At 41.7% G+C, this 26,944-nt stretch overlaps 1 protein-coding gene across 1 annotated transcript; it reads right to left on the reverse strand.

Annotated features, from left to right (window-relative positions):
- Positions 1 to 265: 265 nt before the first annotated feature.
- On the reverse strand, positions 266 to 26,373 carry TMEM47 (transmembrane protein 47). Its single transcript, XM_063343665.1, has 3 exons — positions 25,687 to 26,373; positions 11,754 to 11,894; positions 266 to 4,026 (listed from the first exon to the last, which is right to left on the reverse strand). Exons 1-3 carry the CDS (start codon positions 25,910 to 25,912, stop codon positions 3,848 to 3,850), a joined length of 546 nt encoding a protein of 181 aa, XP_063199735.1. The 5' UTR covers positions 25,913 to 26,373; the 3' UTR covers positions 266 to 3,847.
- Between the last annotated feature and the right edge of the window lie 571 nt (positions 26,374 to 26,944).

The raw sequence follows: 26,944 nt of genomic DNA on the forward strand, positions 1-26,944 counted from the left end.
AGGCAGTATGGGCTCTGTGACACCCAGACACCTGTTCTATGGCCAGGTGAGAGGGAGGGGTTACATCAGCAAGATCCTGCACCTCTCCCTTTCTCCCCCTGTGTATTTTGATAAGAACCCTTTAGCATGGTAACGGAATACCAGCGTATTCATCAGCCTAAGCAGACTGTTCCTTCTCAGCCTGCCCACCAGAAAACCAGGGCCAGATTCAGCTGCGTACATATATATTCCACTCGGAGCAAAACAGGCACACTTGGTTAGCGTAACAATTTTTTTTATTTCAGTTACCTTTTCACATATAACTTCATGTAAGCTACGAAAATCGTGAAATGCAGAAATGGTATTAAAACTGCAAACTTAAAAGTCTTGATAAAAAAAAATGTCTTTCCCTGCTAACAATGACCATTTAAAACAAACCATATTTTGATGGATTCATTTAATAAACATACCATACACTTCTCAAAAATAAATAAAGAACAACATCAGAAAAACCATCAACAACATGAAGCATTTAGTTCTCTTTTTTTTTTTTTCCTTTAAAGACAGAAATGAAATTTCTAGGCACAGTTTTAGGCATTATAGAGGACACAGAGGCAATAGGTTAGTGTGCACTGCTCTGTACAAAAATACAGTCTGAATAAATTACATTGCTAGCCATAAGATTAGACTTCACTTACCAGCCAGTTCATTGCATGTTTAATAATATACAGTTACATGCTAATCCATATATATCATTTATATTTCAAACACACAGGTGTCTCTATATTTGTTTTTAAAATTTACAAAAGCTAAACGAAGTTGTGCAAGAAATCCAGAAGAGGTGCTAGGTACTTGTCAGCACCGGACGGTATACTTTAAGCTTAAAAAATACAAATAACTAGCCCTGCTTGCAAGTTTGCTATATATATATATTTATTCATATATATTTAGAAGAAAAAAAATGGATTTGTTGTGTGAGAGAATCATCCTGCCAGTGAGATAAAACCAAACAACTGAAGTAATGGTGGCATGACACAAGCACAACGTACAAAATGATGGATTTGTCGTACGTACAGTCAAGACACAGATATGTATCCTTTTTGTGGCTGGAAAAAAAAAAATCAGTGTAATGCCGTATTTACTTTTAGTTCAGTGCCGAGAAACAGAATGCTTGCTGAAATTGGCAATGGTAAGGGGGAAAAAAAAGAAATGGCAGTAGCAACCTAAGCTAAAGGTAGGTACCTAAACCAATCCTAGACACCCAAACGCAAAGGACCTGAGGAGTTTGAGAGTCGTAATAGACTGCATTATCTTCAAGAGGAAATGCAGGCGTTGAGACTGAAAATCAGATCTCTGACTCAAATATGAATGAAGAACCTTGTCTTTGGGCATGCACGTTTGTAGATTTTTTTTGCCTGAACATCTTTCATATTAAGAGCCGGGTGACTTTCGGAGTGCATGCCATTAATTTGTATATGCCTTAGGCCTGACGTTTGTTTTCGCTCAAACTCTACATAAAGAAAAACTACTTGATAAATTAGTAGAAATGATACGGGTCCAGCACTGCACCTTCTTGTCAGCGCAGGCAAAGTGCTGCGCAACATCAGCACCGAAACACTGTTCTCCTAGAAAGGTACAGACATCTTCTCACAGTGGGCTTCTCTACGTAAACCTAATTCCCATGCCAAACTACAATGTTCTCCATGCTGCTAAATAAAAGCAGAACTACACAGCTGTTCAGAAAGATACAGAGTTAACTATATACTGAATATCCGCCTTAAGCCAGTCTCAGGAAAAAAAGCAGAGTTACAAATGCTCTCTGGCGCCTGTGAAACAAGTAGACATAATTTTTCCTCCCATCCTTTTTGTTCTCCAGGCATTGCCATACAATCCCTTCCAAGTCAAGCTATCATTTTGCTCCCTCTAATCTAATTAATCACCACTGGTCCTGGAAAGACTGCTGACACGGAATATTCTGCCATGGCAGTAAAGATTTAACTTGAGAGCCCCAGAGTTTTATAAACCATCTCCGTACGTCAGCAATACTTTCACAACAACCCCCTAAAGGCAGCCCTGTGGTCCCACGGTGGCCGCAGAACCTCTGCGCCTTGTGAACAGTGGCCCAGGCATTAACACCGTAGATGCGGTCTCAACATCGAGTCATTCAGCAGCCTTTTCCACAGCACCAGCAAATCCACTGGTATAGAGGTGGACGTGCAACCCCAGCATACCTGCGTCTGCAGAGGTTCACATAGAATATATTTTAAATTTCTCCATTAAAAAAAATAGTCATTTCTAAAGATTAGAATTGTATAAAAATATGCTCATAATTAATTTAAAATATCCAAATAAGCAAATCATAAACAAAAATAAAAGTGATGCGGATTAAGTTCATGTAAAAGTTCTCCCTATTTTATCTTGGGTTTCATTTCACGTGTACAGTCTCTGGATGTTTTAAGTGGGAAACATACTAAGCAAGGAGTAATTAGATGTACATAATCACCAGCCAGTCCATTGTAAACTCAGCTTTTATAAACAAGAGATTACCTCCTGCAGTGCTAATGCTTTAAGATGGACATGATGGGGTCTCAGCTGCATTCTTGATGATCAGAGACACTTGCAACCTAACCAGATTTTAAAAAATGGCAGTTTTTTCATTACAACAGCCTTAGAAAACAATTTTTAGTAATTACTAGATTACACATGGAATAGCAAATAGTTATTTCGTCCAGTTCTACCTTAACTTGATGTGAACTTTTAAGCATTTCCCATAACACAGAGTCTGTACAAGGGCATATACAGAAGACAAACCATTTTATGTTTATTTTGCAACAACAGCCGTAATTGGGGGTACCAATCCAAGACTCTCAAGAATGTGTACAAAGTTAGTATTTTAACCACTGCATCACAGCTCATATTACAATTTTAAGATGAATTGTCTCTCTCCCTCTGCATTTGTATTTGTACTATATATATTCATTTATACTAACAAATATCTTTCAAAAATATAACTGAACTTGTTCCATATGCATTCTTTTCATGAAGTTAAACGGGTACTTAGGACAACTGCAATTCGTTCATGCATTTTAGATGCCTCGGGGACAGATCAGGTCTTTTTCTACCCCCCCCTTACTTCCACCCTCCCAGCAAAACACTCAGAGCTGAGACAACTTCCAACTACACAGTCAGAAGCACATGTCTCCGGGTTTGGACTTCCTTCAACAATCTGCTACAGCTGGCACGGTGATGTCGATTACCAATTCATGAAATCCTGTGCGGTTAGTGGCTTGTTGGGGTTTTTTTAATTATTATTCTCCCAGAAGACTGTTGAATGCAGATATCAGACCAGTCATTAACCAGTTACATTCACTTCCCTCAACATAGTCGCTTGCAACTAATTCCTTAAGAGCTTTTTTGAGCAAGTAACAAGGGGCCAACACAGCCTATTGTACAAGATGCCATTGCCTGCTTATCAGACATCTGAATCCGCTATGATACAGGGAAACTTCTAAATGGAGCCTATACCAGCTGCTCCCCTGAAGGCAATAGCAGATGCTGGCGTTGCATTCTCATTCCAACTAGTTTTCTCACAATGATCGGTGTCACATAGATCCTTTTGCTTGTTGTCAGGAAAAATGAAGCTTATGTATCAGCAGCTTGCAGCATCTGCCTATGTAAGATCAGCAATCCTAGTGTTTGCAGTTCTTTGAAATGGTTGGAAAAGCTGGTTATAGTGTTCACACCCAAAAGGCAAAGGCTATTTTATCAACAGAGCAGACTGTTTGGTGCTCCACAAGTGTTCTAAAAAAACTGTGAGTTAGAAAAGATGGGGTAATCCTTTTGTTATTTTTCTTTCCATTAAACGATCCTAGTAATAGTCTTCATAGTTCTTAGGGTTCAGGCAATAAAGAATGGCACCCCCAAATGAAAATATAGTTGCGCCCCAAGCCAGGCCATAGCCCCAGTTGAACTCGTGGTATATTTTCAAGCTGACCGTTTCGATGAACTTGATTGGGTAAAGGACTAAGCTGCAGACCTGAAGAACAACTGAAAGAGAAAAAAAACAACAAATGTCAGAAGAAGCCTTAATTAATTTCCATAAAATGAGGAAAACATCACATAACTAAAATTCACATTTAAAATGCTCTTGGTGCATTTTTAGCTTGTAAGTACTGCTCCTTTTGAAGAAAAAATCACCTTCGTTTCATTGACAGAGAACAGAGCAGTTCCTCCATATTCCCTCTTTGATGAACAAATGTTATTGCTATGGTATAATGATGATTTTTCAGGTGTCCATGAAATAAACAACGAAAGCAATCTTTTCCCAATTCTTTTCTGTCTCTCCTTTGTATTTCGGTTTGCAGTCATTTCTCCTTCCATAATAACAAAACTAAGATCACTTGTTCTATAGCTATTATAAATAAGTCAAAATGAGAAGCAAGAATAAACAAACACTTGTTCTAAACCCCTTATAAATAAGTCAAAATGAGAATCAAGAATAAACGAATATTAAGAAATATAGCTCAGAATCAAATAATTTAATAGCCTAGAAATAATTCATTGTAGTAGTTGATACTTATTTATGTTCAGTAGAGACTCACTGAATTACATTTTTCGTATGCATTACTGTGTACTGTAATCAGAATTAATGATATTGTTACACAGAATACCAAGGAATCTATAAAGTCTGATCAGTCACTAAACTTCCAACTGGCAAAACATTGCCATTACGAATTTATTATTATTATGAATTTAGGGGGTGGGTCAGAAATGCCTCGTGATGAAAAAAAGCTAACAAAACAGATCAAATCCAAGGCAGTAAAAAGCTTAAAAATCATTACTCTCTACAGCATTGCCTCTGAGAGAGCCAGATCTGCAGCCTGATCCACACATCTGCCGCGTGGAATTCAGCAAACCTGTTAATTATTGTGCTACATCAAAAAAACCCACATACAGTAACCTGAAAAGGAAAATACACAGATGAAAAACCCCAGTTTTCACAAGAAGATTTCAGTCTCATCGTCATCCATTCTCTTTTAAATTCAGGCGCACTGTTAACAGAAAATTGGGACAAGAGTTTCCAAAGTAAGCAGGTGAAAATTACACTTGGTTTGAAGACATGAACAAGCTGTATGATGTAGGGATTCTTCAGGCCTCTAGTTCTGCCACCCACAAAGGGCAAAACATCAGAGGAATGTACAAAACATCCTTTTTGCCCCTCAAATATATGATATGGCCTTATGGCAACGCTCCCTTCCAGCATTTTACACTAGCGATTTGTAAAGACTTCAGCACGTGGCTGCCTCTGGAAGCCACCCCAGCCCCCAGATTACAGTCACGGTGGGCACATCCACAAAGTTAAGCACGTGCTTAAGTATTTGCAGGCCTGAGACATATGCTGATGAAAGTCCAATGGTATGCAACGTAATGCCATAATAACTACTTTCTTTAACACTGACTGGGTCATTTTTTACACTTTATCAGGTATCGTAAGAAGAACGAACGCTATTTAGAGAATTGTTATAAAGCCAGCGCCAATATAAAATGCCAGTGGATAACAGAAAGGAAGACTGCTTCGGACTACAGAAGGCCTTCTGAAATTTCACTAAGAAATGACAGGAAAATAACATTAATTGTATTCTCCTATTGCTTGAACACTTTGCACAAAATCTCTCATTTGCCTTTTAAGTCCCCCACGCACTCTTCAGTGTTGTCAGACTGGCACCTTTCATTAGCTCCGGAGACTAACGCTCTCCTGTCATCTGGATGGAGACTGGTATGGGGAAACGATTTCCAATGTTCACTACTCACCCTTTGTGATAACACTTTACAAAACACTCATTGAAAAGTTCTTCTCCCCTCCCCGTCCACTTAGCCTACAGACTAGTCTTTGGACTCTTACTTGAGACTGGCAATCTGAATAATGTTTGCATAGTGGATTTTCTGATGTGGATACTAAAATCCACAGGATTTTTTTAATCCTAAAGTTATTGAAGTGTTACTTCATGTTATTCCATTTTAATATATTTTTTGTATGCCAGCTCGCAAAACACTGCGCAACACTGGAGAAATTTTGACAGGGTACACTAGGGGAAGCGCCTACACTTATGAAAAGATTATGCATTCCAATTCTGTATAATGAGAGCATCATTACACTCAAAAATACCTGAACATATGCTCAGCTTTCAGACACATCTTTAAGACCATTCAAAGTCAAAAAGGATTTCCTGAGATGGATGGATATAAGCAAGTTCTTCAGTGGCTTCCCGAACTGGGGCCGCAGCATCTCTGCTGAGTCAACACAGGAATTGCTCTGTTGTGTGCACGTCAAGTGCCAACCAAGGAAGCTCTCCATCTTCCCTCAATCTAACACATGAAGTATGCTGAATTCTATTTTACAGATTGGACTTGTCAAAACAAAACAAAAGAGTGATTCTGTTGGAAGAGGAACATGCGGCTAAAGCAGCAACACCCACAACAGGCATTTTAGACATTTTTGCAGTGAGGGTTCCTGCTTTTGCTACTACTGGCCCAGCTACGTTACTGAAAAACTCAAAGAAAGTGCTGGCAGCAACTGGCCGGTGGAAACAATTACACTGCATAATACTGCCCTTGCTTTGCACTTTTTTTGCCTCTAATCATTGTTGCTCCCTGTAAAGGGGGAAGAGACCTGTGTAGGCTAGAAACAACAGTTAGTGAAGCTATGAAAAATGACCAGTATGACCCAAAAAAGATGTTAAAACCAATACTTGCAACTACTGATCTGCTTCCAATGAATTTAAAGGAACTTCATGCTATTTTGACCTGCTTATAGGAAGTGTATGTATTACGTTTCTTCAAAAGCACTAGCCTTTTTCTGTAGAAAAAAAGGCTGTAAAAGAAACCGTGAAAAAAAATAAATTCCACTTCAACATGCTACTCAAAAAAGACTAGTCATCTCAAACTAGACTATTCACTTCAAGTTTAGACTCATTTTTATGACTAGCACTATGATGCTTGCAAGACAATTGCACAGGAACAAGAATACTAGTTTTGTTCCATTTACACAAAATATATGCAATTATATGTACTCACCATATTAAACATGCAAAAACCACAACAAACGCTTTCAAACTAGGAAAATGTAATCTTTTTTTCCTTGTTCAAATGTTTGACTATAACAGTTTTGCTGTCCAGAAAACCTTACAATGTGGCTTTCTAATTGGTCTATATTTATTGAAGCAGTGCTGCTGTCTACTAAGTTCTGTATTTCTGTTCTCTACACCATTCCTCCTGCTCAGTTGCTGTTTCAAAGATTAACACACATGCAACTGCTAACTGGAAAGCTGTTTGTACTTAATACAACCTGTGCAATTAATTGGGAAGCAGCATGAAGAGAGAGGGGCTCCGTGCGGATTTTGAAAATATTGTTAGCTCAAGAACAGACCAGCCCGCTACACAGGAAGGCCAGGAATTTCAGCAGGAGGCCCAGCTGGTCAAACAGGGAGTTTCTCAATGAATGTGCAAGAAAAGGGGCACACAGGAGCAGGAAACAAGGACAGACAATGAGAGGGGAGTATAAAAGCACTGTTTTGATACTTAGATAGAAAATCAGGAAGTTTGAAGCCCAGCTGGAGCCCAACATTAAGCTGGGAAATGGCAAAAAGGGTAATAAAGAAGGATTTCCACAGGTGCATTAGTTGCAAAGTGTAGTTCAGAAAACATATTTATATAATGATGGACAGGAAAGCCAGACTGGTGACAGATGATGCACCATGACACACTCTCCAAAACCTCTAAGTGGCATGGTTTAGGAGGGTGTCAGCAGTGCAGGAGCAAGTTAGGGATGATTTAAAGTTGCAACCATAGCTATGGGGACAGATGGAATTGACCCAATGATGATGAAGGAGTTGGCCAATGTGATCTTGGGCCCCCTATCACCTACGCAAAAACACTGACCAGGAGATATTCAGATGAATGGAAAATGGTTAATGTTGTGTCAATCTTTAAAAAGGCTAGAAGTGAAAAATCCACAGAATTATAGGCTGGTCAGCCTCAATTCAATCCCTGGAAACATTATGGAGTACATCCTCTTGGAATCCACCACCAAGCACATGCAGAACAAAGCAGCAATTGGTAGCCAACATGGATTCACCAACTAAGGACAAGGGTCCAAAGAGCTGCCAAGATAATCAGAATCCTAGAGCAAATCATCCTTAAGAGGAGGATGAGGGAGCTAGGTTTCTTTAGACTCATGAGACAGTGGATAAGGACCTATTTCAAACCATCCTACAGTTAGCCAAAAATGTAGCTGCAGCCTCAACAGAAAAAAACCCCCCACCTCCTCTTTGCAGTGTCAGGTAACCTAAGGTAACAGCAACGGACACAAATCTCAGTTTCAGAAATTGAGGATGGACATCAGGAAAGAAAGAAATATCATAAGGAGGGTAGTATGGCACCAGGACAATATGCTTGGAGAGGTTGTGGAATCTTCATCCTTGGAGTTCTTCGAGACTGGTCCAGCCAAAGCTGCAGCTGATTGACCTAGTGTTAGCGATTTTCCTGCCTCAACAAGACGGTTGGACTACATGACCTACAGAGTATCTTTCCTATCATTACTTCTTTGATGCTATGGTTCTTTTTGCTGCCCTGTAGCAACTTGCGCTACATCCTACTGAAGTCAGTCCTACTTTTTCAGACCATTCTATCAATTTCTCAAAATCAGATTCTGTTCTCCAATGTATCTGCAATTTTTTCTAGCTGCATTGTAAAATCTGACAAGTAGCCTTTTATTCTATCTTCCCCATCATTATGAAAATAGGTAATAGGATGCAATCCAGCCAGACTGTGCTTTGACTCTCTGTCAGAATGGAAAGACAGATCCTCTAAGTATTCTCCAAATATTATCTGCCATCATTTTTTTTTTACTGTCTCACCTCTAATACTTTCACTTAGCCACTGTTTCCCTAGCTTATATGTAAAAGCATCCTGTGAAAAGTGTTAAAAGCTTACTAACCTCAACAGGCTATTCTTCCAAACATTGGTGAAACATAGCCCCAGAAGGCAAATGTCTTTTAAATTACCTTTTTGTTTGCTTTTATGGACTTTCAACAATTGCACTTCCTCTTTCTACCCCTAAATTAAAGCTCAGTTAGCACTCAGTTATCTGGTAACCACATCATGAGACTCCTACACTGACAAGTTTGCGAGCTTGTATTTTTGAGGATGCAGCTTTCAGGGACAGTTTGGTTCATGAGCACTAAGATGCCCCAGCAAGTACATAAACTAGTGACCTCTACTAGAACCAGAAATGCTGGGAAGAGCTGTATGAGCCAAGGTGGCTCCACACAAGAGCGTCCTGCAACTGCTGCACATTTTTCCGTTACTTGAGGTATTCCTGTCCCTCTCCCCATTAGGCAGAGCTGACAGTACATATTTTAAACACATTCACATCCGTTGATCACTTGCTGGCTTATTCTCAGTATCTAGGTTGTGTTATCTTTTTGTCCCTTTGCTTTTTCAAGTCTTCCGGTCCTAGTCAGTCAATCTTCTTCCTCACCTACAGAGTCGCTAACTGAAATCTGAAGCTGAGAAAAAAACAACAACAACAAAAAAATCAAAACTAGAAGAAAAAAAAAAACCTGGAGCCAACTGTTTTGGTACTAAAGTGCCTGGAAACCACTTTTCCATTTTTTCCTTTCTCCCACACAGTGATGTTTTCTACCTGACACTCACACAGATCATTAACTATCTCTGGGCAATTCATCCTATGTCCTTCCTGCAGAGGCAGCTGGTAGAGTCTTAACCAGAGTCATACAGAATACTTGGTCTTGTCAGCAGATTCACAGGCTGGGGCAGGTTTTATCCTCAAAGATCTTCTGTGAAATCCACAGGTGAAGGTTTGAATCCATGGACAGATGCATAAGTCACAAATTCCAGTGCGCTGCAATCTTAATTTTCTGCTTTTCAGTAGAAGACCCTTTCCGTAATTCTTCCAAGATATGCCAGTCCATATTCACCTCTAAAAATAGCTGCCATCCAAGATAAGATCTGTAGGAAATGACACTAACAATGTCAGCATCAAGTCCCAAAAGGATTCTCCTCAGAATTGCCAGATAATGAAGAAGAATGGGGTAGGCTGTCTTGGCCTCAACATCTCTCTTCTTATTATATGCTTCAGGTCATGGCTATTTAAAATACATGTGCATATACACACACACAGAGGCAAAGGAAAGAGATGAACACCACTCATGAGATAAAGCACCAAGGTATTTTCCTTTTTTGACCCAAGTAAGCTTTAAATGTCCCTTCCTTCCTAACTTTTGTAGTAAAGACCAGAACTACTTTTATGCAGAGGAAAATAGATTAAGCATTAAGAAAAACAGTGGGATTTGACAATTTTTTTTTGCTTTCTTTTTTTTTTTTTTTTAGTACAAACTTTGCTATATACTATATGAGCAATATGGCAAGATAGTAATTGTTCAGCCATACACTAAGTTATTCACACATTGTTACAAGAAATTAAGTCAAAATCCAAATAAGGAACCACTACAGAAATTCAATAATCCCATTTCCAAAGTTAATTGCCCAGCATGCTTTATAACCTCAGAATTAATACTAAATTTTAATATAATGGCACCAGTGCCTTTATTCATTCAACCTAGCAAGCAATACGACACATAGAACAAAAAGATACGATTTCCGCTCAGGAAATCTGATCCAAGGTTACATTCATTTGCTAAAAGCAAGCGAAATACAACCTACCAACATTTCTTGAGCAAATAAAAGGGCATCTTAAAGAGCTGTGGCTCAATCAAGGTATCGTTAACAGCAGGGGGCAGCAGGAGCCTTCCCTGGAGCTTTGTTTCATCCCTCAATACCCTGCAAATTCTGCGCCCGTTATCTTTTCACATCCTTCCTTGTAAGTGGCTTTTTTTTTTAATACATCCCGAAGACTAGGTTCTGTCATCCTCTTCATTACGTGCTATCTGAAGGGGCTTAAGCTCCTGGTTCCAATGCAGAAATGAGTGACAGGATGAAGATGAACCATGCTCGGTGAGTCTCAGGAGAAACAGAAACACCAGTGCTGACTAAGCCCCAAAACACCAGCGTGTACAAAAGGAAATGATTTGATATTGTAATTATACCTCACTGGACCAGTCCTATGGACAATTCAGATTCATAGGTCTCCCTTAAGATTTTGTGATAGTCTATATAAACTGTTCCATTTTCATGTTTTTAAAACCAAACAGGGACTGAACTGTGACAGCTTGGTAAATTAATAACCAAGCAAGCAAGCTGACACAATAAAATGAATTCCTCGTGGCACAGAGGCATACATAAACACCTTGCAACACAATCCTATTTATTTTCACATGTAGGGCTTCAAGGGTTGACATTTGAGCGTTAATTATCCTGTTTTAAAATTGTAAAAGCAAGAACATTAAAATAACAGAAATGGCTTTGTATGAAGAATAAAAATGGGGACATCAAGCAGCACAAAGTCACAGACTAAAAATAGTACTTTGAGATTTATCCTCTGTAGTTGCCCCTGCTGCATGTATGTCACAAAACAATAAATATAATGCAAATAAATAATTCTTTATGAACCATTATGTGCAACTGCAAAAATGACTGATGCTGTGCGGAACCGGTATCCTGAAAAACCTCACCGGAGTTAACACAGAAGTAAACCAAATGCCTCTGAATTAGTATGCAGAACAAGGCACGTCTTCCTTCACAAAAGTGAAGCTGCTCTCATGAAATTTTCATAATGGTGCCAGTAATCTGCTTACCTGCAGCAAAGAGCATGACTGCGACTGGTCTGTAGAACCGCCTCCGAGATCCCACGCAGATAGAGATCAACCCAACCAGGAAAGCGATGAGAATGATGGCAGCACCACCCAACAGCAGAGCTAGAGTAGCTATCTGCCAGTCTAGGGGTGAAAAAGAGAGGGGGGGAAGAAACAATAGTACAATTTCAGTAAAACAAGCCCATAGGCAGAAACAGCAGAATATGAGGAGTCTGCATCACAGCTCCGGTAAATAAACAACTGGGCTTTGGATTCCTTTTCTCCTAATTAGTGAAACACCTTTATACAACAGATGCAACTCAGGAGCAAAGTGCCGCAACCTCCCACACTTTTCCAAGGCTTAGTTGGCCTCGCTGGGATTTTGGCTCAGGTAAGACTGAATGATTTGGTCCCCTGGTTTTGTCCAATTTAGAATGAGCAATTGAGGCTGGGTCAGGATTAGCTAGCGTGTGTTAGCTGACCCCAGTCTGTCGTACCTTTCCCACAGATGAAAGTCAAACCTCTGTTTGAGCTGATTAGGGTGACATAGGAAGGGAAATGCATGGAGGATCGTCACATACACACCTCACTTGGGAAGTACCAAGGCCACATAATAGGAATAACAAAACTAAGGTAAAGGAAAGAGATGCTCGAAGGAATAAAAAATAAATCATTTTCAACACTAAAAAAGGTGAAAGTTAAGCCCTTATAAAGGCAGTACTGATCATTAGATGTAGACTGAGTCAAATCCAAAGCCTGTTTTAAAACATTGGTTATCCTAAAGTGTCAGTTTTTCTTTTCTTCTCCCCAGAGCAACTTCTGGACTTGGCCCAGTGTATTTTCTAGTTATTTTCATACATAATGGATGCAGTTACAAACAACATCCTTGCTGTCTTATACCATATAAAACAAAATCCATTTGCAAGCTGATGGCCACCACGGGTCTATACAGCATCAAAGATCTAACTTAAAAGCGTCTGTAGGATTTTAGAAAGGCACAGGCTTCGTGCTGTCTCTCCTTGCAAAACAGTATTTAAGACCTTGCCTCTCTGCAATAACGGGCATCAACAAAAAGATTCAGATCACTATTTACTGTTTATGACTACTAAATAGTAGTTCAAGGAAGATCATCTAAAGTCAGCTTGTGGAAAAAAGACCTATGGATCCAATGCATCTCATTACTTTGAAAATACTAGCAATCCATATGATATTTGGAACAAAATGGCCGAATGTGTTACACAATTCAAAGACAATAAGATTAATTATTTCCAAAATAAATTTGGAGATCTTAAGGTTACTAAAATAAGAAAATCCACAACAAAAATCCACATACTCTTTTCAAAAAGAGCAAAATTCCCTGTTTGAAAAAACAGTACATCCAGCTTCAAGAGGGAGCTAAGCTGCTGAAGGTACCGACAGTGCAGCTGTGGGGTTTGGGAATGGAAGGCTGGCAGCCATTAGCACCACAAAGCCTTCGTATACTATATGAAAAAGGATGAAGGAGATTAAAAGAAGAAAGTGAACAGAAGAGGTATAAAAGCATTGCTAAACGAGAAAGTCATTTTAAAGGTGTGCTGGTGCAAGTACACACATTCATTTTCATTCTTTTTAGAAAACCAGTCATGTTTACTAATACTTTAATTACTAAGTACTCGACCTTCCAAGCTCTTTTAACTCCTTGTTTTCTTACTGGACCAAACACCAAGGCTGGGAACAATCTTTCTCCTGCCTTAAGCATGCAAGCTTTAACGTCAGTTTGCTGTGTCCCACTGCTTTACTATTATTGGGTTGGAAATGCGATTTTAGTTATGGACGGGAATGTTATGAAGAGTGGTTTTTAATGTTGCCATGATCCTTCAGAAACACCAAGTGGTTAGTGTACTGATGATTTAGAAAGTATTCTTCCAATATCAGAGTGCATTACAGATATAAAATACAGAAATAAATAAACAGAATGGACCACTTTGGAACAACATGAAAGGAATCCTTGCACTAGAAAATTACAAAGATACAAAGACTAGACACATAAATCCATATCGCCCCAAAGTTAAAAGCCATACAAAATTGATGAAATAAATCAAAGTGCCAGATGGGAAAACTCAGAAACTAAGATTTTTGAAAGCCACTACAAATAATAAAATATTAAATGTTGTCTTCACATTGATCAGACACCGAAGTCTAATGCAAACACTACTCCAATGCTGCACACCTTTCAACTAAATGGAAAAAAAAGTTGAGTATCCTATTGCTTTCCAAAACCACATTGGCAAGACCACCAAACAAGTGAAAATAACTAAGGCAAAGATGATAGGAGTGTGAGGTTAGAATATAATTTAGCTTCCACGACAGATATATCTATGGAATTTGGAAAGGTTAAAAAATAGACAGACTACCTTACTATAGTTTTGACGTCGGAGGTAGAAGGACAAATCAGTGTTGGAAAACACCTACACTCCCAACTAAAAAAGATCTGGCTTAAAACAAAATAATTTCTTGACTAAGAGAACCTACTCAGTGATGTTGACAGTGGCAAAAAAACTGAGGGTCTTAATGTTCCTCACTACTAGCTGAGGATCAGGTGCTGAACGTTGTGCTCTGGGCCACAATGTCTGGAATTGCCTCTCTACTTTACCTCCAGCCTCTGTTTACAAGAGCATACAATGCCACCAGCCTCTACCTTGAGCTGCAGCTGAGGATTCTGGTTAAAGAACATCATGAAGGTCAGGCGTTAGTGCACAAAGAATACTGGAATGAATTTTCCTGTGTTGACTACCATGGAAACTACATGTTTAAATCTCCTTGTCATCTTAGAAAAATCTTAACTTTCCATTCTGAAAGCCATTTAATCTGGTGACAAAATAAAGCTTATGTTGGATTAAGGAAGTAAAACCTTCTGCATGGGCCTTGTACTTAACAGCAATTATTTTTTAAGAAAAAATCCAGGCCACTGGACTTTACACAAAAGAAAAGAAACATCCAAAGAAAATCGAATCGCTGCCTCTGAAGGAAGAACACCCTGTAAGTTAGATAGCTACAACAATATAACCACGTACAGCAAACACAGTTTTCTACAATAAAAATCCGTAGTTTTCCTCCGACTACCCAGGAGTGATTTATAACACACAGCATCAAAATGGGAACAGCAGGTTGCTCTGTTACATAGTGTTATTGGTACACAGAACATAAACGTCATAAGCCTACTTTAGAGTATCCAAAGTATACTTGCACCATTTCTAGGCACGCACCAATCTTGCAAATAAGTTACTATACTCAGTTCAGGAGCCTTGGCAGTTCAGCGAGGCTGCTTGTTCTTAGAGATAGAAAACGTGCATAAACATGAGCAAAATGGGACCTTATAGATGATCATTATTAGTTTCCTGGATTCAAAACACAATCTGGTTACACTTTAAGAATGTACATCAGTATTTTTCGCTATACGTCACTACAATTTATTTACACTATACATCCACTATCTAAGAAAAATGTCAGGAACTACTAAAATTGCACTTCTACAAATCCTAATAAACTTTTAGATTTTAAAAAGCCCTTTCATCTCACTGTCATGCCCAAATTAAGTTGCTTTGCTGGTTTATAACTGTAGTGTCAACAGAAAGCATGACTTCAGATTTTTTCAGTGTTCACGATCTCAGCAATATGTTAAGAACTACACTGATGCTGTCACCTATCCCATCTGAACAACTAGAATTAATACATTTTGACAATCATTAAGTAACTCAAGATAAGATTTCTTACAAAAACCCTCACTTCATATATACTATTTTTAGGTCTGAAAATCCAAACACGTGTTTCTACTGCACAAGAAGCATCACAATGTCTATAGCCATGGGAAATACATACTGCAGTTCTGACGGCGATGGTAGCGTTTGCGTAATTTTTATTACAACATTTTTCCTATTAGTTTAGGGATGTGGATTTGAATATTTGGAAATATATATAAATACGAACCTAGGTACTTAACAGATTTTTTCAAAATATATATGGTGTAAAATTTATAAAAATTACCATCTTTAGTAAAAAAATAAACAAACCCCCAAACCATGACGATAATGTTCCTTTTCAGTTAATGTCTCATACATAAGTAAGTCAGTGCCTTTTTGTAAGGACAGCTTGGTCTCATTGCTCCTTGGAAATTCTGCCTGTTTCCTCATGATACAGAATCACAGTGTTAATTGCACATTGAAATGTGTGACTCTCCTCCCCTCTTCCCCCCAAAATGAAATGACTTAAGGCTTTAAGCCGTATATTCATTTTTAATTAAGAGCAGCTCTATCTGCTCTATTTCTTGGGCAAAATAATACTTCAGTACTAGCATAAAATCAGGAAAAGCCATAACAGAAGAAGAAAACATCTCAAAGTTCTGAAATGTTTCTTTTAATAAATAGGTCATTTCTTAACACAAGAAAGACCAATGCAAAAGGCTAGCATTGTCATAGATTTCATAGCTTTCAGCAAGCTCCCCCAAAATTAAACATTTTATCTGTCGTCTCACTATTGTCCAATCTGGCCCAAACCACGACATACAGTAAAAGAAGTTGTAGACATGCAAACATATTGTGGAATATGTGAAACATTTGTGTATATGGCTCTTTCAAATGAAGCAAGTGAACTGAATTAATCTCTTAAGAAACAATTAAGCATTCCTTTCTTTCAAACAATGGTTCTCCACCAAGTCCTCTCATGGAGGCTGAAGTAAGAAAACGCACGCAGCTGTTACACGATGAAGGTAACAACTGACCTTCTAGCACTAAACAAAACCTTGGTAAGCAACAAAACAGAACAACACTCTTAGGTAAGTTTTTCTGATTCATTGCAAAGCTTCCACTTATCTGCCCTCAGCCAATAAGTATTCTTAGAAGTTGTAATACCGCATTCAAATTCAAGAATAATGAATTTGAAAGAACATGTCAAACAAAGCATAGAAAGTTGAGGCACCCACGCATAGAAAATTAAATATAACCCACTGAATGTCATAACAATCAACTAAGATAAATAAGATAGCTAGAGATAATCCTAATTGCTTCATATTCAAAACTATTTCTAAGTTTATAAACACTCATCAACTTAGCCATCAAATAGCCAATGAAAGTTTAAAAAGTGTAGTGATTATATAAAACCAGAAAGGTAGAATCTAGTTTTGAGAAGTGCATTTGTTGCACGGTCAGTAAGACTTCCTCTTCCTTCAGCACGACCAGATGCACACACTTCTGTGTAAGGCCAAGCTCCTCTGAATTCAGTGGAAATACTGAGCGCAAAATAAGTACTGCAGTCACCCTTAAGTTCTCACATAAAATTATTCCACAGAGAAGTCAGTCCTTTGGAACCTCACCTGAGCCAAAATGATGGGTTTTTAAGGAGCTGCTCAGATGACTTCTGCTCTGGATAAGGGAATAGTGGCTAAATCCGGGAAGCCCACTGTCCATACGTTACTCGGTCCACACTCCTCCACTCTCGTACAGCCAGCCCACAAGTATAGAGTTTTGAGACCCTGTAGCGTACACTTCTGCACACTGCAGAGAGAAGCGCTTCCTGGCAGGATCCATGCCAAACCTCCAGTAAGTTGCTCTAGCCCCAGCTTTCCACAGTGGAGCCTTGTACAAAAAATCACAATAAATAAATATTTTGTCCTCATTGTCAGTTTGTCTAGCATGGCTACTACTGCTAGCTGCTGCACAGACATACTCAGGCTTTTACATTTTCTTCTTATTTTATTGATTGAGAATAAGATTTTTCTAAAGTATGAAAATGCTTGTGCGTGTATCCTCGAAGTACTGAGACACCTAAAAAGCGTTACCAGAGCTGTGGGAACCAGCCAGCTGCGGCTGAATGCATAATTTCCTTCAGACTGAACTCAAACACGCTACAACAAGGCTTTCTTCTGAAAGCCATGAATTTGAACACATGAAATATTATGTGAGGTCACAGATATGTTAAAAAGAAGCTGTTTGTGGAAGAGAAAAAAAAAAAAAACCAAACATTTTCTGCTGCTTCTTCAAGAGGAGATTTATGCACTGAGCTATTACCTAAGAAATCGGTCTTCATCCACACACAGCAGCATGCAGGACAAAGCCCTCGATAATCCAAGTCCTGCACAACACAGGTGGGTTTAACAGTGAGGCTTTCTCATAGCTCTAATTCACCAGGATTCTGACAACACCCAAAGAGAAATTTGAGCATTTTATGCTGGGTGCGAAAATCCCTAAGTGCCTCCTAAGGACGATTCAGAGGCTCCACAGAAGGCATCAGTCACTTTCCATTTACTGTACAAGATGCTTGTAGGATGATTTAGTGTTCCTGATGCCACGTGGAAAGTCATTTAGAGCCAGTCAAAGGAAAAGAGAACAAGCCCAGAGACATGTCCAAAAAACAGCTAACTAGGACAAACCCAGGTCCACCTATGTCTTGCTGAGACACAGAATGATGCTAATGGCTAACGATGGCAGCTGACTAATTAGCTGCAATATACCAGGGGCTAGAGGACTTCTCAGAAACTGCAAGGTCTTTGCTTCCCAGCTCCAACTCCAGACTTGAACCTCTGCTCCCATTGCCCAGAGGAATTTCTTAACCACTAGGGTAGACTGAAAGGTCTTCCGTCTGCTAGACCCAAGCTGGAAAAAGACAAACATGAGATCCATAGGGTCTGTGAACAACCAGGTAGGAGGGAACCCAAATCTGAGTCTTGCTTTGAAGTGCCTCTTACCTAATTGGTCCCTTACACCTTTTCAGTGCTGTTTACAAACCTTTCCACCAACATCTAAAGAGTGCCAAGCACAAGGTAGACCAGACTCAGGGCTCTCAGAGTTGAGGGAAAAGTCCTTTGCAGCCACCTACAGAATTGCATCCCTCTTGCTCAGGCTCCTCCCACGGCTTTCCTTTCCTCCACAGCAAGATAACCATGATCAGAGGGGAAGAGGCCAGCTCCATTCCAGGCAAGATAACAGCCCGCTGGCAGGATGCTCTGGGCAGTAGGTGCTCTACCACCCACCTTCCTCAGCCTGGGAAGGACACGCTTGCATGGTGGGGGGACTCACTAGACAGCCGTGGTGCAGGCTCCACTCACCTTTCAATGGCAAGCAGAGCTCTCCTGCCTTCCACCTGAAGGTGCCACTGGGCACACAGGGGATAGTTTGGTTCCCAGAGAAGAGAGCAGCACACAAAGAAGAAATGGTCTCAGTGTCTCAGGATCAACTCTATGGCAGTATCTCCTAAGATACAGATGGCATTAATCTGCCTGATGTCTCCCTTTCAGCTGCCGTGTCCATAAGACTGTGTGTGGCCCCGAGACTGCCGGACCCAAACTTTCTGTGCGCTTTGACACCACCCCAAGTTTTATCTCCTGTCTCTACAGGAGATCGCCCGGAACAACAAAAGCAATAAAATTATGGTAAGCAACTCTGCTGTTGTGCAAAGAGGACAGATTTTGCAAGACAAGACAGTCTAATGCCTGGGCGGGTTACAGATGTACGAGCAACTTGAAACATAGCAGGTGCTTGCACATCTGCCCATGACACACATCTCTCCTGAAGATTAAAGCTTACATTCCTTATTTATACAAAATATATACACTTTGAGGGTTTTTTTGTACAGCTGCTCTCTGAGCCGTAGCCTGCCTGTATTTCTAAAATCATGGCGTAAAATACGTTAAATGAAGTGCACCTTCAAATAAAGAGTTAAGTGCTGCCATTATATAGATCTTTATTTTATTATTTAAAGGCAACATGCATCGCACATCACTTTCGCCAACAGAGGACTTCAAGACAAGCACAGCATTACAGAAAGTCATGTAATCTATAATTCATTCACAGAATAGTACAGCCTGTTCTCAGGCACTTCTTCCATTGGATACAAGGCATTCTTCTGAGACGAGCTCACTACTGTGGCATTTTAATTATTGGATATTCACTCATTCAAGAAAAAAAAAAAACAAACAACAAAACACACACCCACAACTCCAAGAACCTCACAAAAACCTGGAAATCTTAGAATTATGTCATTAGGAGAGAAGTGTGGGAGATGTGTTACACAAGCTTTTCAAGAAAAGCTCACCTTTTCTGACCTCTTCTATATATACTACTACATTTTAGCAATCTGAAGAAGGAAGAATTACACTTCATATTGGAACGGGAATGTAATTATTTCCCACAGTTACCGATGCTCTTCAAGCAAACTGGCAATCTTTTGCAATTTTCAAAACTCGTTCCACTGTTCCTTCAGAAAAACAATTAGCATTTAAAATAGTTCAAGGAGTACTTCCCATCAAAATGATGGCCCTTATATTATAGAAATGGAACAAGTGAAAACACATAAGAGCACCTGGTTGTTACCTTGAATCTTATGTGGTCATCTTTGGCCACAAATCAGTAACAGAGGCAAGGTTACTCTCTACATGATTCTAAATATAAAATCTCATCAAATATTTAAACCACTTATATCATTCCTAACACAAGGAACATCTTTTCACTTACTGGTGCAAGACTTCTTTATTAAATAAACAAGACTTAAAGCAACAGGATACATTAATGATTTTAAAACTGCAATGAACAACAGCAGTACCAATAGCCTGCTAAGGCTGGAAGTCTTCCTTTTAAAAAAAAAAAAAAAAAAAGAGTATTATCAATGACAAAATGTATGTTGCTCTTGATCTGATCAGATAAACCCATAGTGTGCAGTACACACGGATGTGCTGTAACCACATCTCTTAGCTGGTTGGAGAGGGTGGGTGAAAGCCTCCATCCTACTAAAAGTTCCAGACTACTGAACAGTGGGATCTGCTGTGCCCACAGAGCATGGCCTTTGGACATCTGAGGCTAAAATAACAGGTCCATTTGTAAAAGAGGGAGCGTACCTTAAAACAGTCTATCTGGGGCTACTGTGACAGGTAGTTAACAAATTCAAGGCATTTTGAACACGTTGAAGGAGCCAGGAAGATACCAGGCATAAACAGAGTATCAGTCATCATAGAATCACAGAATAATTTCGGTTGAGAAGGACCTCTGGAGGTCATCTAGTCCAGGTCCCCATGGAAAGCAGGGCTAATCTCCAAGTCAGACTCAACTTCAAAGTTAGCTCAGCTTGCTCAGGGTCTTAGACGGTGAGTTTGAAGTAGCGTGGCTTTTGATTTTATATATGAAGTGTTGGGGACGACTATTAAAGAGAGCACTATGCAAAACAACAGACTACAGTTTTCAAAACCAGAAGGAATGTTTTATTAATTGCTCCTTACATTGTATAAGCCACTTTCTTCAGACTTAATAAAATTACACTTGTTCTTCTTATGACATCTTATAGCAAACTATCAGCCTTGCTGAGCTTCTTACAAATATGTGTCAACATCAACTCTGAGCAATGATCCAGATCTTCTAATGAGGAAGCTGCTTTTGAGCTAAGCAATTTCCCCTTGGAACAACTCCTTAGATTCAAAACAAGCAGATACCATCCAAGACTATTGAGCCATGTTAATTCACGTATCTGCATCTAATGTATAATTAAGGTTAAACCCCTTCAAGTGCTACCAAATGAGCAGCCTCTGATGCTTTATTTTAAAAATAAATTAAAACAGAATTATAAGCATAAAAATAGACTCAAGTTATTTTACTGCATTATGCTGTAAGTTAAGTTTACCTTTATGGTGTTTGCCACTAAGTTTCAACATATGCAGAGACTGTGTTGCACTTAGTTCCTTGATATTGTTCTGTCTTTTAAACATTCATGGACAGTTCTTAAGAGTATAATGACCTTATAGAAAACTGAATATTGCATAAACACATACACAGGTTGAGAAGTTACAAAGTCAGATCCTCCCCCCCCCCCCCATAAATCAGATTCAGTATAGTTAACCAGTATGAAACCATTCAAACGTACTTTTATATAGGCTATTTTCACAATAAACTGAAATGCTGAGAAGGAGCCATTGTTTTCTATGAATAGCATATACATGTATCAAAGCCAAAACACACAACGTTTACCTGTGGATCAGATTCTATGGAACCATTTATGTCTTCCACATCATATTTACATATCTTTGATTTAAAGAACTATAATGGCTGCAGTCTATTGCATACATTCAAATTTACTGTTATTAATTCTGCAGGAAGAAGATAACTACCTGTACACGTACAGACAGAACACACCGTCGTACAAAAGATACATTTAATTTTAGGCAGATGCTGCGATAGAAATAAATATTCATACATAACTCTCAACTCCTGATAAATCTGCAAATGAACCATCACAAATTAAACATAAACCACTTCAAATGAGGTCTAAAAAAAAATTTTGTTTCGAGACACCAAAGGAACACTCCAAACCCTGCAAGTTGTTTTTTTTTTTTTTTTAGTTTAGCACATGAGTTTAAAATACAGCTGACTTAAAGACAACTTGTGCATTAGCCAAGTTAAGCTTTGATCATAGAAAATAATTTTATGCCCAGACAGCTGGTGAAACTGTAAAGCAGCATTGCTGGATCTCAAGATTTTATCACGAAGCTTTCCATACTGGCAACTTTGTTAGTTTTTCAGCTCCTGAAGTTGCTATTAGTGGGAATTTTAGAATTTCATCACGGGAAGAGGCAGACAAGGGATATGCAAGAATAACTTTCCTGCTCCTGCAATTACGAGGAAAAAAACTGAATAGGTGATTTACATAAACCCTAAAGACTCAAAAAGAGGAAAAGTAAATTAAGATAAGATATAATCTTCATATTCCTAAAAATTAGTTTGACTATTTTACATACTTGAACCAGCAGTATCGTGAAGCACTCACACAACTTTAAAAGCAGTGCAAGAGCAAAGGATTGTTTGCAAGCTACACAAAAAGCCCTCAAACCAGTGCAAGAACACATACTCCAACCACTAGCAAATCTCAAGGAAAACCGAGAGGGATTATCTCCTGCTATAACAGCCAATGTAATAATGCTCTGTACATTTCCCTCTGCTTTCCACTACTAAGTTGCCCTTTTGATAGCAGTCAGGGGTCCTACATCTAATTACAACAAAGGTTTTTAATTAAACCTCGAATATGCTTTAACAGTTTCTAACATGAGCTTGCCCTTGATGGTGCCACTTGAGGTGCTCTCCTTCAAGGGATGATGAAGTAAATCTCTTAAAACCATGGGTGCAGATGCCTTTTTCCTGTGTGTACTACAGCTTTTCACAGCTAGCTAGCTGCAAAGCTGCTTGCACCGGTATCAAGCTAAAAGAGCTTTCCCTGTGGGAGCTCTCTACTCTCTCCAAAATATACCGCTTGCTATATTCTTGACGTAGGAGGAAAGTGCACTTCAAATACTAAGGCAAGCACACAAAATGGTCTCGAATACGAGCCCAATCCAACTTGGTGAACTTACTGGGAGCCTTCCCATTGATTTTAATGGGAACCATAACACAGAAGGCAAAGGGAGAACAGTACAGTTTCTCGTATTTCAGGTCTCCTCCGAGTACAGCATTGTGTGCCAAACATGAGGAAAATGAAGGGTTTATTCCAGTCACCTCAAATAAAACAATCATTCACTTCTTCTGCAGCAGCTTGTGAAACCTGGCTCCACTTGAGTGGAAAGTATCTAAGGAAAATAAGTAAAGCTCATTCAAGAAACTTGAATAAAACTGGACAGGCAGGAATTGTTGCACAGGCTAGAAGAAAACACCAGGAGAGGGCAAATTTTCAGCACTCAGTATCCAAACAAAACCACATTTCATTCCTTTCCGTGCTCACCCATTCATCTTCCACCTTCCCATCGACAGACAGGTGACCAATAAAGCAACAAGAGAGATTAGCATCTTTTTAAGGCCGTTCCATAAGCTGTCCTGCTTTCTTATTGTCCCACTTCTGCGTGTGTGTGTGTATGTACACACGCATGCGTGTGGGGGGGGGAGATGGATTGAGGGGGGAGCCCAATAAAGCATGTGCGGAGGTTGGGGGGGGGGGTGGGGCGGGATTTGGAGCAGGTTCTCATTCAAGCCATCTGAAAAGTCTTTCTGCAATCAAGGGGATACTATTTCAGGAGACAGGGAGAAGGGGCAAAGGATTCACGTTGCTAAGGAGACACGTAGAAGCTGACATTCCTACATAAATTTCCATTTATACTGGGGAAGGAAAAGAAAGCTCTCCAAAGTTTGTGTAGATGCCCTGGTAACTGATTGAAACCGACATTTCTTTACAAGTCGTTTTGGCATTACATGATTTAAAACAAAACCCCAAACAACATTCAAACCCTCAAATATTACTCCACACAACAACAGGAAAAAAAAAAAGGGGGGGGGGGGAGCACAGCAGCAAAGGAACCTGTGCAATTTCTACTCAAGCAGAGACCAGTTATTTCCCAGAACCTATACAAGGATTTCAGAGAAGCAAGGAGAAAGGAAAGCATCTAGAATATACAGCCAGCCCCTTGCCTTCTTTCCCAAAAGAAACATCTTGTCTCTGGATGATTTACCCAACCGGAGAGCACAGCGATCCAAATGGATGATTTAGCCATGCAAGCATGTGTGTGGGGAGGACAGGGATGGGGACGAAAAAGGGCCGGGGGGTGGGGGGGGAAGAGGCTGGCTTCATTTGTCACTGTTTCTGTTGGGACTCCAGAAGTTGCTATCAGGCATAAAGTAAATAAAACAAACCACGAAAACCTAAACAATTGTGGTACCACAAAAGAATTTACTGAAAAATATTCAACAGGCAGCTTGTTTTTATCACTCACAACCTTTTTTTTTTTTTAGTACTCCAAGCAATAGTGAAATGACATTAAAAAAATAATAATAATAAAAAAATAATCTATGACCAAAGACCTAGAAAGCTGAAGAACGAATGAGCAGCAAGAAATCGAAAGAGGGATTGTGGCAAGAAGGCGGAGGAGTATGAAAGGCGATGGGAAGATCAGTACTTGCTAGAGAAAGCCACACACAAGCACAACCAGGGGGACAGAGAGCGAGCCAGAGCCCAGGCGGCCTCACTCGGGACAAAATAGCGATCGCTTTTGGTTAGGAAACCCCAACTTTCCACGACTAGTGACTTCGGGGGATAGGGGTGGAGGGGGGTGTGTGTAAATTATAAGATCCTTGATCCCCAGCAGCTTCTCACTATACGAAAAGGACTGCCACTTGGAAAAATCATCAGAACTAGTCCAAACCCGGAATGTTTCGTGAAAACAGAGTCAAAGACACACATGAAATCAGCCAGATAGGAAATCAGCCACCCCTTTCGCTCACAGAAGCCAACCTCACGCCTCTCCTGCGCCCCAGACCGCCTCGCAGGCAGAGGGACGAGCCGAGCGGGGACTCCCAGTGCCTCCCACCCCCACCCCCAGCACTCGCCATGCACAGAGACAGCCGCCACCTTCCCCCCAACCCGCCAGCCGGGGAGAAGCGGGGCCGGGGCCGCGCAGCCCGGGGAGGGCGAGCGGCGGGACCGGGGAGGCAGGGAGGAGGATGAGGAGGACAGGGAGAGCGAGCGGCGGGACCGGGGAAGCGGGGAGGAGGATGAGGAGGATGGACGAAGCAGCTCGGGAACGGGAGGGGCGCGGGGGGCGGGAGGACAAAGGTGCCGGGAGGAGGTGCGGGGCGGTAGCGGGCGAGCCAAGGAGCCCTAGGGGGAGCGGTGGGTGGCGGGGCAGGGCCCCGGGCACTGCTCCGACTCGGGGTGGTGGGATGGCCCCGGGAAGGGGCTGGGACACAGTGCCGGGGGGAAAGGGGGATGAAGGAGCGGCGGCTCGGGTGATGCTGGCGGGGCAGCCAGGGCACGGGGGGTGGGGGGGTGTTAGCGGTAAGTCTCAGCGCTCGGGGTGAGGCCGGGGGAGCGGGAAGCGGGGGAGGCAGAAAGGGCCGAAGGAGGGACGGGGCAGCGGCCAGGCGGAGGGCGGCTGCGGGGTCAGGGTGCTGCCGGCGGGGGAGGGAGCGGAGCCGGGGCGGGTCCCGGGGCAGCCGTATCTCACCGCTGTGCAGCGTCGACTCGCAGAGCCAGCTGTCCAAGTTGCCGGGCTTGCGGCAGGACTCCCAGAGGGACAGGTAGTACTGGTGGTCCGCCGTCACCCAGGCGGGGCTGAGCACGGCTCCCAGGTCCAGGCACAGCGCCAGGAAGATGCACACCAGCCCCACCAGCTTCAGCGGGGTCAGCACCGAGACGCGCACCTCCTCCATGCCGCTGCCGGCCGAAGCCATGGGGCCCAGGGGGAAGGAGGAGGAGGAAGAGGAGGACGCGCTGCCGCCGGCCCCGAGGGGAACAGGAGCGAGAGCCCAGCTCCGCGCAGAAGGGGCGGGAGAAGGGAGAAGCAGCGAGACCAGCGCTGACTAACGGCGGGGAGAGGCGTTCGCAGGCGGCGGGCAGCGCCGCTCCCTCCCTCTCTCTTTCGCCGCGCTCCCGCCCCGGTGTATCAGGTGCAGCAGCCCCCCCTCGTTCCCCCCCCCGGCACCGCCCGGCCCGGCCCGACGCGCTCCTCCCCCTGCCCGCCCCTGCCGGGGGAGGTGGCGGCCGCGGCGAGGCCGGGTCGGGCCCATGCTCCGCCGGGGAAGGGGCGGGAGCCGCCGTGGCGTGTGCGCCGGGGCCGGGGGTGAGGCCCTTGCCGGCTCCGCTCCGCCCCGCCCCTCCGGGGAGAAGTTTGGGCAACTTTCCCCCCGCCGGCAGCCGCCCGACCCCTCCATCCCCGGCCCCGCCGGAGGGGAGGGAGAGAGGGGGCACCGGTCCGCCCGGCGGCCCCGCGATCGTGCGTGTGGCCGGGCGTCACGCGTGGAAGCGAAGGGTGTCGCGGGGGGCCGTGCCGGGCCGTGCCGGGCGGTGGGGGGAGAGCGGGGACTGGGCAGCCCCGGTCCCCGCCGCCCCCGCTGGCAGCTCGGCGATAAGGTGGGGCGAGGAAGCGGGAGAAAGGAATGGCCGCTTCGGGTGCAGGATTAGCCGCGTCTGACCTTGATTCCTTTTCTGAAGTGACCTTTAAATCGCAAGTTATTAGCGGAAGGTTTAAAAAAATAATAATAATAATTCAGCATTTCGTTGTCCACGCGCGGACGTACTTGCAGTTCCCGCTTCCCTCTCCTGTCAGCGGCGTTTCTGATCCCAAATTAAATCTTGAGGAAGGATGAGTACTTTACCCAGTTTTCATTTCATCTCTGTTTATTTTGCTTAATTAGCATTACGGTGCTGAGAATGTCAAGGGCAAATGTTTTGCTTAGTTATTAAACATGGGTACTAGTATAATT

Source organism: Chroicocephalus ridibundus, chromosome 1, assembly GCF_963924245.1.
Source record: "Chroicocephalus ridibundus chromosome 1, bChrRid1.1, whole genome shotgun sequence".
Taxonomy (NCBI): Eukaryota; Metazoa; Chordata; class Aves; order Charadriiformes; family Laridae; genus Chroicocephalus; species Chroicocephalus ridibundus.

What these genes read in the sequence shown, in the direction of transcription:
- TMEM47 (XM_063343665.1), bottom strand. Translation starts at nt 25,912, where the DNA reads ATGGCTTCGGCCGGCAGCGGCATGGAGGAGGTGCGCGTCTCGGTGCTG. An exon ending in CGAGTCGACGCTGCACAGCG is followed by an intron (nt 11,895 to 25,686) that starts GTGAGATACGGC and finishes TTTCACCCCTAG; the next exon opens with ACTGGCAGATAGCTACTCTA. An exon ending in AGTCATGCTCTTTGCTGCAG is followed by an intron (nt 4,027 to 11,753) that starts GTAAGCAGATTA and finishes TTTCTCTTTCAG; the next exon opens with TTGTTCTTCAGGTCTGCAGC.